Consider the following 13,277-nt stretch of genomic DNA (forward strand, 5'->3'; position numbering starts at 1 on the left):
TAACAGTTGAATTTAAAATGCAATTCAGCTGAAAGCCAAATAAATCAATGAGAATAAATAACAGTGGAGGTTGTTGGGCCATAGGGTTATCTGGGGAGGAACGAGGCTCAAACAACAAGCTTTCCCAAATGGGTAACATGTGGTCCTCGCTGCATCATCTATAATGGAAGGTCTGCAGGTGCAGACGGGGGTGATGAGGCCCAGGAAGCATTGCAGTTTTTCCATAGGTTCACCTGAACTTTATAGCAACTTCTGCTTCCTCTAGATAAATGAAAGACTAGCAGAAGCAGTCCACTGTAAAGAAAAGGGGTGCCCTGGTTTTCTAGTACGGGCAAAGCAAAAGATATGAATGCAGCATAGCAACATTTTATCTCATTTATCTCTTTTATAATTGTTTGAAGCAAAAATACTCCAAAATAACCCCACCGACACACTCCCTGTAATCTCTCCATAGGGTCCTGCACACTTTTTAGATCCTCCAGAAATTGAAACCTTTCATCTCAAATTTATCATTTTCAAGTTAAATTTATCATTTTATTTTATTTTCCAATCGCACAATCATCTGTCCAAATACCACAACTCTTCAGTTGTTTCTTTTGAATGCCTATAGGCATTGTGTGCAGAAAATAAGAGGCTTTTTCCCCCCTGTATCAGTTCATTTTGATGAAGTCAGCAGCAGACAGAGAAGGGATTGTGTGTTACAGAGCAATTATGGCACATCTGTATCTCACATACTGCTGTTAAGACTTGAAAGCAACCATCACATTGTCGTAATGGAATTGTGGGGACAGCTAAATCCGATCAATATTTCCGTGAACTAATTGTATTCACAACTACTGTTGTGGGGGAGTTTATGTTTTCTGGTTGATGGAGACCAGAGTTTATGGCTGTTTTAATGAGTTAAGGAAAAATCAACAATACTAAAAAACAACAATATTGCCTGGAAATCCAACTGTACAAGGCAGAAAGGTCCTGAGAGAATGCAACTGAGGAGAATTAATGCTCTGAAAATGAAGCGTTGATCATCTACGACCCACTTTTGCTTTGAGTGCACAGCTTAGATGCTGCAGTCAATATGCCTAATTACTTTTGTACTTGCTAACTGCAGCTTACACTTCAGCAGTGGGACTGTAAAACTCACCGCCGATGCTCACAGTACTTATAGACCTAATGTAGTCATGCTGTCTCTTTGGCATTGGAGTTTCTTATGTCTAATCTACTGGTGCTGTTCTCTTCTCTGAATTTAACTTTTGCATTCGTTTATGTGTCGGTGTTTCCAAGAGCTGTCTCCTGAACCCACTGATGAATCTCTGAGTTGCTTAATTTACATACCAAGTAATGCATTTTGCTTGTGTATTGTCCCTCTGGGTTTGAATACTTTCCAAGAATGTTATACCTATGGGGAAATCTTATTATAGGAAGTGCAACTATATGTATATATTCCTAGAGGTGAAACACTAGCAATCATTTCCAAGTAGTTTCAAATGATTAAAGACTTGCTGAGGCTATGAAAACTATCAGGTATTAGTATATATTATGACATGCCTTTTGAATAGAGTGACCATGTTTTGTGGTTCTCATGTACATGTGAAGTTAAAAGTAATGCCATGTCCAATAGTCAAAGCAGAGAAGAGGAGGGGTCAGAGGTTAGAAGTTAAAATACACTCGCTGAGCACTTGCTAGTACTGGTTTGGAATATTTCTGGCAAGGTGCTGGAAAACTTCCCAGATTTTGGTCCATATGGACATGATAGAGTCACACAGTCGCTGTTTCTTTTAATATTGCCATGTTGAAACCAGCTGATTTGAGCCTTGTGACATGGTTCGTTATCCTGCTGGATGGATACATTGTGGTCATAAAGGCACAGACATGGTCAGCAGCACTCAGGTAGGCTGTGGCATGTAAACGATGCTCAGTGGGCACTAAAAGGCCCAAAGTCCAAGTCCAAGAAAACATCCTCCACACTATTACACTTCCACCAGCCTAAACCACTGAAAGAAAAGGGCAGGATTTTATGTTATTTACAGCAAATTATGACTCAAACATCTGAATACTGAAGCAGACTCATTAGCTCAAGCAAGCCGTAATGGCACGCGGTGTGTTTTTTATACAGCAACCTGTCTGCTTCAAGGTTGGACATGTTGTGTTGGCAGATTCTCTTGTATTGGTATTTGAGTTGCTGTTGCCTTTCTATCAGCTCAAAGCTGTCTGGCTATTATGCTCTGACCTCTGGCATCAACAAAGCATTTTCACCCATAGAACTGAATAGTTACTCTTTTTCATACCATTCTCTATAAAGATGGTTGTATGAGAAAATCCCAGTAGATCAGGAGTTCGTGAAATACTCAGACCAGCTCGTCTGGCACCAACGGCTATCCAAGGTCGGAGTCCCTTAAATCACCCTTTTCTCATTCTGATCCTCAGTTTGAACATTAGTTGGTTGTTTTGACCATCTCTATGTGTCTGAAAGCATTGAATAGTTGACACGCTATAGGCTGATTAGAATAAGCAGTCGAACTGGTGTAGATAATGTTGGACCTGTTATTTTTAGCTGCAGGAAAAGATCAATAGCGTTTCAGTGTTGACACTATCACCTTTGTGTAACTAGAAAACCTGAGTTTAAGCCTAAAGATAGCTGGAAAACGTATTAGCAAACAAGTACTGTATTACATACGCAGCTGAATGAACTATAATCGGAGTTGGTGTGTCATGAGCTCATGAAGGGGCTCTTTCTAGATGCTAAACTCATCTGGGACTTGCTCATGATTTCTTCCTAAAATGTGTTTTGCAGTATAAAGTTTCTGGAGATGAGTATTGCGAATCGGCACAATGAATTTAATTGAAACTGAACCAAGCTATTGTTAACTTTGTGTAATGTTTACTCTAGGTAGTGTTTTAACAGGGCCTTTTAATTAGCTGCAGGTACCACATGAGCTATTAGTTTGAGCCAAAACAAAATATTTCAAATGTTTTATGCTGTAAATCTAAAGTAATGAGATGCAAGACACTGAAGTCCTCTGCAGATTTGGGGTAAGCAACAAATGTTGCCTTTTAATCAAAAAAGATTAATCTTTTTCCTCAAAAAGTGGAAAAATAATCAAATGAAAAAAAAAAATATACAAAATATGAATAATATTGTCCATTATCTTTTATCATAATAATAAAATAAAGTAATGAATTAAGTATTTTAAGTGTATTATTATATACATAAAGGTAATGTAACTTTGTGGATATTTTCAGGCACACTAACGACTTTGATTGAACTGGTCTATCATGGCTGCTAATGCTGAGTTATTACTAGCAGACATAAACTCCTACATATCTAAGCTATTAAGCTGCCATCAATTACTGTTAGAAGTGTGATATAATGAGATCCACTGTTCAACGCTGAAGCAATTATCACTTTCTAACCAAGCTGAAAAGCTCTGAGTCCACAGTTTTAATTCTCTGCCCGCTTTTACTGTTAAACTAACAGCATCATAAACACTTTCCCACATGGACACATCGCTATAAAAGAGTAAAATAAGATGATTTGTTTAACTGCCTCATTAGAGAAAGCAAGAGTTAAAAGACAGTGTTAAATATCTCGTGGTGTCAGGGAGAGTCTCAGCGTTGCTGTTTTCTCAAAGGTGGGTAATTAATGTGTAATCTTCTTTTGTGCAAGAATATGAATAACATGCTCTTGCATGCTCCTTAATTTGTGTAAAATGAACATGAAGCCAGTTAACAATAATTGGATACAAGTCTTTGTTGTTGTTCTGTTAATGAAGCAAGAATCAGGGTGATGGGGCAAAAAAAAAGAAGCAATGTATTTAAATCAGCACTAAATCTGATTTAATGTATAGTTTAAACAGTATTTTACAATTTGAAGAGTTGAGAACTTCCCCCCCCCCAACAAATGTAATCAGAAATCGTTTTAACAGACTCAGTCTAATTTATTTTGACAGCAATAAGTGATAATCAGTTTCTTTTTAATGCCAGGGATGTATTTTAAAAACCTGGCCTACTCAGAAGCCTCTTCTCTTTCTTCGAGAGACGTGGCGCTGTTATTCTGGAAGTGCATCCTATAGGAACCCAGTTTAATAATTTAATAGGAAACATTTGTAAGGTTGTACAGGCAGCAGTCTATTCTTCTGTCTGTCTGTGCCTGTCCTCTCTTTTACCACTTTATTGCCCCTCTTTCTCCCTCACCCCACCTTCCTGCCTGCCACTCCTGTTATCTTTTCTCTTGTCAATCTCTTTCTCTCCCCCCTTTTAATTTCTTCTTCTTAGCTCTCAATTTGAATTTGTTTTTCTGTTTTCACATTCAGGTAATACTTTATTACTTTATCTTTGTATTATTCTACTTTTCCTCACCGATGACGGGCAGTGTTGGAGTGAGATTTTAAGCCAGCTCCTCCTGTATAGACACATGAACTCTAAACCAGTCTGGATTCTCTGATAGGAGCTTTACCAAGTCTCAGATCTAAAAGGAGCTCCTCAGATTCAAAGTGTCCTGAATGAGAGAATAAGCCTTCCAGAATCAGTAAAAGCCATCTTAGACATTTTTCATTTTAATCCCTTTCTGCATTTTTCATTTTATCTGTATTGCCCTCCTACTTATTTTATACTGCTTTTATACTTCTTCTTATCATTATTATCACCTCTTGGTAGTCTCGCCTTTTTTTCTACTGTCGCCAAAGGAAAGATGTCTTTCACCTGTAATCAAACACACAGTGAAAAGAAATGGATTTGACGTGACTTAAACTGATCAATACTGGCACGCTAACGCAGTGTCTTACAATATGAGCTGGGACTTAAATTAAATATAGATTATCATCCAATTGTGTCCCTGTAGTAATATATTTTCATGAGCTTCAGTGACCAGGGGAAGACAACACAACAGATATTTTGATTTCAATAGCAGGATGGATACAAGTTAATAATCTTTTCCACTAATGTTATTTACAGGAACTCACTATCTTGTTTCTTGTGTCTGTCTCTATATTACTGTCATATCAGATTTTATACAATGCTCTAAACACACAGATCGACTTTAAGACTGTTTCTTCTAGTAAGTCAATTAGTCTTCCATAATGTGAAGTCTAATTCTGTAATGGCTGCAGATGGATCTCAGGAAGTGGCCAAAGACGCCATGCACATTGTGACCATTGACACATGTAACCTTATTAAAGGGAAGCCTGAGTCTGGGGATGGCAGCGTCTGTCTCTCAGTTGTTCAGTTCACTGTTTTTTGTCTGGGCTCCAGGCCTATTACAATGATTTTAACTTAATTTTAGACATGCAAAGCATGAATCCCACTGACTTTGGTGAACTACTGACTTTTTCTCTGTGCCGTAACATACCATTTTAAGGAGCTCGACAACTAACTGTCTTGATTTTTCATGCCAGTCGTTTGATATTTAGCTCTGTGTTATCCTGCTGGAAGCAGTCATCAGAAGATAGGTACTCTGTGGTGATTAAGGGATAGACATAGTGCAGCAATACTCAGGTAGGCTGTGGTATTTAAACAATGCTCAGTTAGTACTAAGAGGCCCGAAGTGTGCCAAGAAAATATCCCCCATATTATTACACTACCAGCAGTCTGACCTATAGATACAAGCCAGGATGTTTTCATGTTCATTTTGACCCTGAATATCAGAGCAGAAATCAAGACTCATCAGACCAGGCAACACTTTTTCAATCTTTTATTGTCCAATATTAGTGAGCCTGTGAGAACTATAGCCCCACTTTCCACTTCTTAGCTGACAGGAGTGGCACCGCGTGTGGTCTTCTGCTGCTACAGCTCATGCGTCAAGGTTGCACGTGTGAACATTCAAAGATGCTCTTCTGCATGCTTTTGTTGTAATAAGTGGTTGTTTTAGTTACTGTTGCCTCCCTGTTAGTTCAAAGCAGCCTGGCTATTCTCCTCTGACCTCTGGCATCAACCAGAGAACTGCTGTTCACTTTATTCTTTCTCTTTTTTCAACACGTGTAAACCCTAGAGATGGATGTGTGGGGAAAATCCCAGTAGATCAGCAGTTTGTGAAAAACTCAGACCAGCCCATCTGGCACCCTCAACCACACCATGTTCAAAGTCACCTTTCTTCCCGTCTGCACTTCAGCAGGTCGTCTCAACCATGCCTACATACTTAAATTCACTGAACTGCTGCCATGTGATATATTAGATAATTAGATATATTGATATACTGTGAACTTGATCAGGAAGTAGGTGGTGACTCTAGAATATGACAACAATAATATTTGCTTAAATTTGTGGAGAAATTGCTCAAACATTGGGGGAAAAAAACCCAGCATGTACGTATATGTCCTCCAAAATCAACTACTGAGTATTATAATCAAAACAGCTGTCTGTCCCTGTTTTCTGGCTTAGAAGTGAGCCCTTTTAGCTCAGTTTATAATTGCCTTTGTATATGTGTGTGTACTAGTCTGGACTGCAGATTCACATGCACACAGTTAATGATACGTCGACACGTTTTTACGGATGAAAAACTGTGACTACATGACAGCAAGAATCTGAGCCAATGTTTGTTTATAGCAGCTCATCAAGCAAAAAGGAAACACCGCTTGTGTTAATGTACAATCTTTATTTTCCTGTGCTTTTCCTGTGTTTTTCCTGAGTCTGTACAAACATGCAACAAGGTACTTGGATTAGCGATGAAATTGACATTGGAAGAACACACATAAATGGAGAGTATAGACAGGTCTTTATTGCTTTCAGCTTTGAGAAATTGTCTTATAGAAAGCTGCTGCTGTAGTTTAGCTGATCTTCTCTAGAAAGTTGTTCCAGACTCTTTTCTTTTCTCTTTGAATGCAATTTTTGTTTCATTACTGTGGCTCAGTACAAGGATGTCAAGGATGAATACTTTAAATGCATCACTAATGGCTTTACAGTACTTCATGTCATGAAAGCCAGTATTGGTAATAGCCCATTTCCATGGTCTGATGTGTGCTATTTTGCTAATATATAGCTCCAATATCAGACTACCTTTAAAAACTCCCAGCTCTGCTGCGTCAACCACCACCCAATTTGTTTGGGATAAATGTAAGACCTTGAGCTAGAAATTGAACTTGCCATCCATGAGTAAACTGAACTGGCTGTGGGCTGCTATTAGACTTACTGAAGACATCTTCAAATGTAAATGAAATGCTGTGTTAGAATGATGGATTAATATGTATTTATGCATGGTTAGTGCAGGCACACAGGAATGAAGAATCACTTTGGTACTGCTCATTTTTATAGTCACCTCAGCACTTCACTTTAATATTATCATGACTTTCGAGAGTCTCTCTGTAACATTGTTTCAGTTCATTTCATGTCTACTTTTTTATGGTAATTTTACACAGAAGAGTAAATCCAAGGAAATCTGAAAAACATAAGGATCAGGCTGTACCTGCATTAGGACATAAAAGTGTATGTGTTTTAATGTCCTGGTTAATGCACCATTGGATCCAGCATTACAAGTAAAATGTTCCTGAAGTAAAGATACCTAAATACCACTTGAAAACAGACCTCCACTTTTCTCTTTTCGCATTCCAGCAGAGCAGAGTCATGCTGTGTGCTGCAGTGCTTTCTATCTACTGCATGAGCATAAGATGACACTTCTTCCATGAATAATGTCATCCCTTGTGGTTATTTTTCACTGCTTATGATCCACTCTGTACTCTCTCTCAGCATGGTAGGAGTGCCATCTAGAAACATTAGATCCTTGGCAGCACAATGAAAGATTATAAGACAAATGTGACGAAGAGTTAACACAAAAGGTCATGTAGATGAAGATTCTTAGGTCTTGCTTTTATGTTATAAATCTAAAAAATAAAGCTTCGAAAGCACCGTAAACTTGTTCCAGAGGCTTTTATATAAGCCACTCTTTTGTCACAAGCTTAAAGTGTGTTTGTCTCTGGGTTTTTTCTCCTTCACATCAAATGTGTTGCTTTAAATTTGTGTTTCTTTTGTTCAGACCTATTTTCTAGTTTTTGACCCTGTCCTCTCAATTCAGTGACAAGCAGGGGCAGAAAATGGGATAGTAGGACAAAACTACTAAGATTTGTTCAAACAGATGAAAAGTGGCGAAAAAGCTTTAGGAAGAGTTTGATGCATTTTAAATCACTGCCAGCTGGACATGTCATCTGCTCATTGGCATGAGACAAAGTGTTCCTCTTCAATGGATTGAAAGGTCGGGTTGACATCCCAGCTCCCTGCAGGGACTCACACTTGTGCACCAGAGATGCAGTATGTGTGTGTGGATACACAAAAGTGGCCAAGCGCATATGGTTTTTCTTGTGCCACGCTGGTGTCTGTGTATTTGTGAGGTCCTGCTGCAATGAAGCAGAAGACTGTCCAATTTAAAGAAATCAGTAATTCCCGCATGTGTGATTGTGATCTGTGTTAACCTGTGATTTGCAGCATGGTGGTTATACTAGAAATTGTATAGTAATAAATAGAGATGCACAGAGTAAGAAACAGGGAAACAGACAATTGTAAGAAGCTTGAAAGTCAATATGTCCAAATATTGTTATTCTTCAGAACTTTCTTGGGCAATTCCTTCAGATCTGTTGTCATTGATTTTTTAAGTCCAGTTCTTTTGAAATTTGGCGTACCTCAGCTTTTTCTCACTATTTTGCTTCTTTAAGAATGGCTTCTTGACAGTTAGCCTTCCACCTCGACCATTTCTGATGAGGCTTTGGCTGATAATAGGTGGATCAACTGAAGGGCCAGATGCATCTCATGTTCTATGTCAGGTCTTTGCTGGATTTTTTCACAGTTTCTTAAGGACATGACTTTAAGATGGCGCTTCTTTTGTCCTCCACTTGCTCAATTTCCTTCAATTTTTAAAAGAGATGATGCACACAGTGCTAAGTTATGCTAAGCTTTTGGCAAAGCTAACTTTGGGAATCACCTTGTTAGTATGAAAATACAATTTTATGCCTCTCAATTTGTGTTATGTTTGCCCTTTTTTGTAAATTCAGCTAATGAAATGCAAACAAATGATGGTGTTTTGCAACAAGCTGCCAGTAACAGTTCCTAAAGATATTTTTCTTTCTTTTTGCTAAATTAACTATTAGGCGTAGACACCGCACTGGTTCATCCCTTTAGTTAGGTTATTTTTCCTTTAAAAGCAATAAGCATTTCACTGCATATCGTACTGTGTTTGACTGTGTATGTGACAAATAAAATTAAAACAAAACAACAGCAGCAACAAATTACTCTGTAAAGGGTTGGGGGTTTGGGTCTGAAAATGAGTGAAAAAGTTGCCAATGTGCAGAGAAAAACCTAAAAGGATCTTCTGAAAGTCTGTAGAACTTTTGCTTAAGACAACTTTAAGAATTACAAGAAAGTGTGGCTGGAAAAGAAATAAGGGGGACCTCGCAACTTTTGCACAGCACAGTACTGGAAGTCAAAGTGTAGTTTACAGCTTTGCTGCAATGCTTTATCAAAGAATCACAAATTCCATCCAACAAACAACATTTTCTTTCCACACTATTCGCTTCTTGACTTTTATTGCTCCTTTTTGCCACCTGTGAAAAAGCAACACTCCAGTGGAGGGTTATATCCTTTTGCGTCTCTCATTCTGAGTCTGTCTGTTGAGGTGACTCACTGCATTATGATAAACATGGTCATAAACTGTAGAATGAACAGAGCATTGTACTAATGAAAGTACCAGTCTTTGCAGTAATGCTGTTACTTTCTGCTCCTCCCTTATTCACAAGGCATCACTATAGCAGGCAGCTCTGTATTTGTTTTTGTTTTTTGCTTTCCCTGATGTACTCCCAATGGGATTTGAATTTCCTCTTGGGATCCAGGGATCTTTTACTTGTTAGGGCAATGTATAAATGGCTACACTATGTCTTTGCAGTAATACTGTGACCAAAATGTGCATTGAATTTCTCAAGTACAGCTATACAAACTAAGACAGTATCATTTATGCCATCCTTCCTCCTCTTTTCACAGTCAACAAGCACAAGCCATGGATAGAAGCCTCTTATCATGGAGTGATCACAGAGAACATGGACACAGTGCTGCTGGACCCTCCGCTGGTAGCTCTAGACAAGGATGCCCCGGTGCCATATGCTGGTAGGAAATGCAAATGCAAAATAACAAACACATTAATATCTGTTGTACAGCAAAGTACACACATTTTAATAGAATACAGCATGTTTATATACGCACATAGTACACAGAGTGTTTCTCACACACACACACACACACAAATAGAGAAGACTTTGACGAGGACGCTTCAGTGCTGTGTGCAGGCAACTGTGGCAACTTCACACCCCAAGACAAAAACAGATGATCCACCAGTTCTCCGTACTCACTGTTTGTCATGGAGACTGAATTCCATTTATCACAGTTAGCAGTGTAAAACAAATGGCTTTCTTTTTAAAGAGAACAATTTTTTTCTTGCCGTTGTGCAGAATTACTTTACATGGCCCCAAAAAATAAAAAAAAAAAATAAAGAGTTTCCCTTCTTTCTAACTCAACAGAAAACTTCTGGCCAGGATTGAGGAATTTAAATTCACAAACGCTTAGACCAAGGTATTCAAGCTTACGAAAATAGGTTTATTTTATTCTCTCACAGCCTCTTCGGTCTTCCTGTCAGGGATCTTTTCGTGGCTTCTGCTGAGGCAATTTTTTCCCATAAGCTGAAATGCCCCATTAACCTCAACAAAAGGTTGCTCTTAAATATTGAAACATATGAATATATCTCTCCTCAGCGTTTCATGATGACAATATTTATTTCAGAAGCAAAACAATGCTCTGTCATTTTCACTGGAACACTCACCTAGAATTTAAGCGGGGTTTACTTCACTGAATTAGCATTGTAGTAAACAGCATCTCAGCTCCAGTTTTATTTAAATTAAATTATAGCTATTTGTATTCCGCTATCATACATTTGCTTTAATCCCAGCCACTGCAGTATTTAATATTAATTAGTTTATTATATATTTACAAAGATTTTAATACCCTTAAGGTGTCTAGCATGTGCCCTTTAGCAATAACTGATTGCAGCGTCTGCATTCACTTGAAAGTCTGGTTACTGAGTACTCACTGTAAGTTTTTACAGGGAAAAAAAAGTTCTCTGTGTTGTAGTGCAGTACAAATCTCCCGGGTAGCGTGAAAAACAACTAAGGAACAACCTTTGTTCAGTTTAACGTTTTATTGCGCTCGTGTTTGAAGTTCGAGCTGCCACACAAACCACAGTCTTTAACATAGACGTGGATGCTCTGGGTGTAGCACTCACATGTGACACATTTAATAATGATGGTGCAACATCATCATGAACCTCATCTCCAGATCGTAGTTTCTCGAGCTGATTATATCGCCTAACAAGAGCTAAAATCAGGCAGGCGTTACACAGGTACAGCAGTGCTGACAGTGACAGGAAGAAAAGGGACAGAGAGCGCTGTTATAATTAGACAAAGTATTCTGAGACTCAAAGGCAAACGAAGAGGCTTTTGGCAGCTAACGCTTAACAGCTCATTATGGCGAAATGGCTGCTATTAATCCCAGAGCTGACAACCATGGAAAACTGATACTCGGCTACTTTTCTTCTTCTGTTCTCTTTTTTTTGTGTGTGTTTGTGCCAAAGCAATCTTTTCTGTTGCTTTCGGTGTTTCTCATGAGCTGTTCTGTAAATAATCGGTAAATACAGCTGACTGTAAAGAGTGTGAAATAGCTGAAATTCATTTTCAACAGCTTTTTATACTTAACAACGTTGTACATGTTGTGTAGTACTCTATGGTGTAACCCAAATGTTGTAGAATCTGCATTGCAAATGTACTGTATAGAGATTTAACGATCCCCTTGTGGGGGAAAGGAAGACTTAGTTTCACCTCAGAAGAAAACTCAGAATATATTTAGCAACAATAGCAACTACAGTCATATTTTATTCATTACAAGTGAAGACACTGAAGAAACCGCTTCCAGACATTGTTTCTGTCCACCAAAGCAGCCTTACAGTATTTTACAGCACATAACGTTCCCTGGTAACCAAATCCATGATGTGGTAAAGGTTTAATGACACCGTGACAAGTAGGCAAACAAAAGAGGAAATTAATTGTAATTGTTTTTCTCCATGATTAACATGTGGTTTGTTTACTTGAGAAGGTCAAGCTTTGTGAAATATTGCCCCAGAGGAAAACGCAGAGCTGTACACTGGCTGCTGACTGGTGATATTTCTCTCCCTGAATGTTTTTCATTGCATACGGTCTAATGAATGAAACCCATACAATAGCTACCAAGGAGACTGAAAAAATGGCCATAAAAGAGCAGCTCTGTCCCAGTTTATCTCCCCTGGCAATTGCTACAGCTCACACAATGCCCTCCTTTGGAGTTGAACTATTCTCTCAAATCTTTATCTCGATCTAGACCTTCATTTGTATCTTTCTCTCCACCCGGCGCCACATTCTTTCTCTCTCAATCCAGCTATCCTTCTTCCACTTCACTGTGTCGACGCTTTGCTCCTAGCAAGCCCATATACAGCCAGTCACTTGCGCATTATATACACTCTCATCAATCCTGGTTTCGTTTTACTGCTGAAAGGAGAGGGATATCCTTCTGGCTCCACATCATTTGCAATGTGGAAACACAAATGAAGATTGCTAGGTACTTTTCTTCTGTAATTCTTTATTTTTAATCATGCTGACTGTCTCACCTTCGCTTCTTACCCCATCTCACATGTTTAAACATCTGATTTTTTCTCTTTACCATTTCGTCTTTGGCTCTGTCCTGCCTTCGTCTGCAGCGCCACATTTCACTTTGATGTAAACTACCCACAGTGGGCCTAACTTGAACATTATATGCTGAGACAGGCATCCTGGAGATAAATTTGTTATTACTATGTGGCTTGATGGCATCCTGTACCCCCACCCCCACCCCCCCCCCACCCCACCCCCCACCCCACCCCGCTCCACCACCTACACGTCCCTTGAGCAAAGGTGTGTGGGTCGAGGAGTATGTGCTGATAGAGCGTTCTCAATCAAATTAGCATGAGGAATGGTGACAGTGGACTCTGGGGTGCAGCAAGCCAAGCAGACAGTTTCATTTGCCTACTCTTTATCTCAAGGCCACAGTCAACAGACACAGATTCTTACCATTCATCATGGCACCAGAATAATCTACTATGGTACATTGTTTCCACTGCAGGACACACACGGGGTAAAGGAGCACGAATTGTTTGAGAATGGGAGGCAAAGTGTGAATAGTCAGATGACAGAAAACAGAGAAGCCAGATGGACAATGACAGTGAGAGCAGGCTATCACAAGCAAACTATTTG

The 13,277-nt window shown here is 39.0% G+C and overlaps 1 protein-coding gene across 1 annotated transcript in view; it reads left to right on the forward strand.

The window, feature by feature from the left end:
• Window positions 1-13,277, forward strand: part of clstn2a (calsyntenin 2a) — a 158,948-nt gene that overhangs the window by 71,365 nt on the left and 74,306 nt on the right. Inside the window, exon 2 of the mRNA XM_085438434.1 lies at window positions 9,952-10,074. Coding sequence (XP_085294560.1) covers window positions 9,952-10,074 — 123 coding nt within the window. The remainder of the gene's footprint in view (window positions 1-9,951; window positions 10,075-13,277) is intronic.

The sequence above is a fragment of the Copadichromis virginalis genome, linkage group LG18 (genome assembly GCF_057382275.1).
Source record: "Copadichromis virginalis isolate Kocher_CV1m ecotype Utaka linkage group LG18, C_Virginalis_male_GT1.1, whole genome shotgun sequence".
Classification (NCBI taxonomy): Eukaryota; Metazoa; Chordata; class Actinopteri; order Cichliformes; family Cichlidae; genus Copadichromis; species Copadichromis virginalis.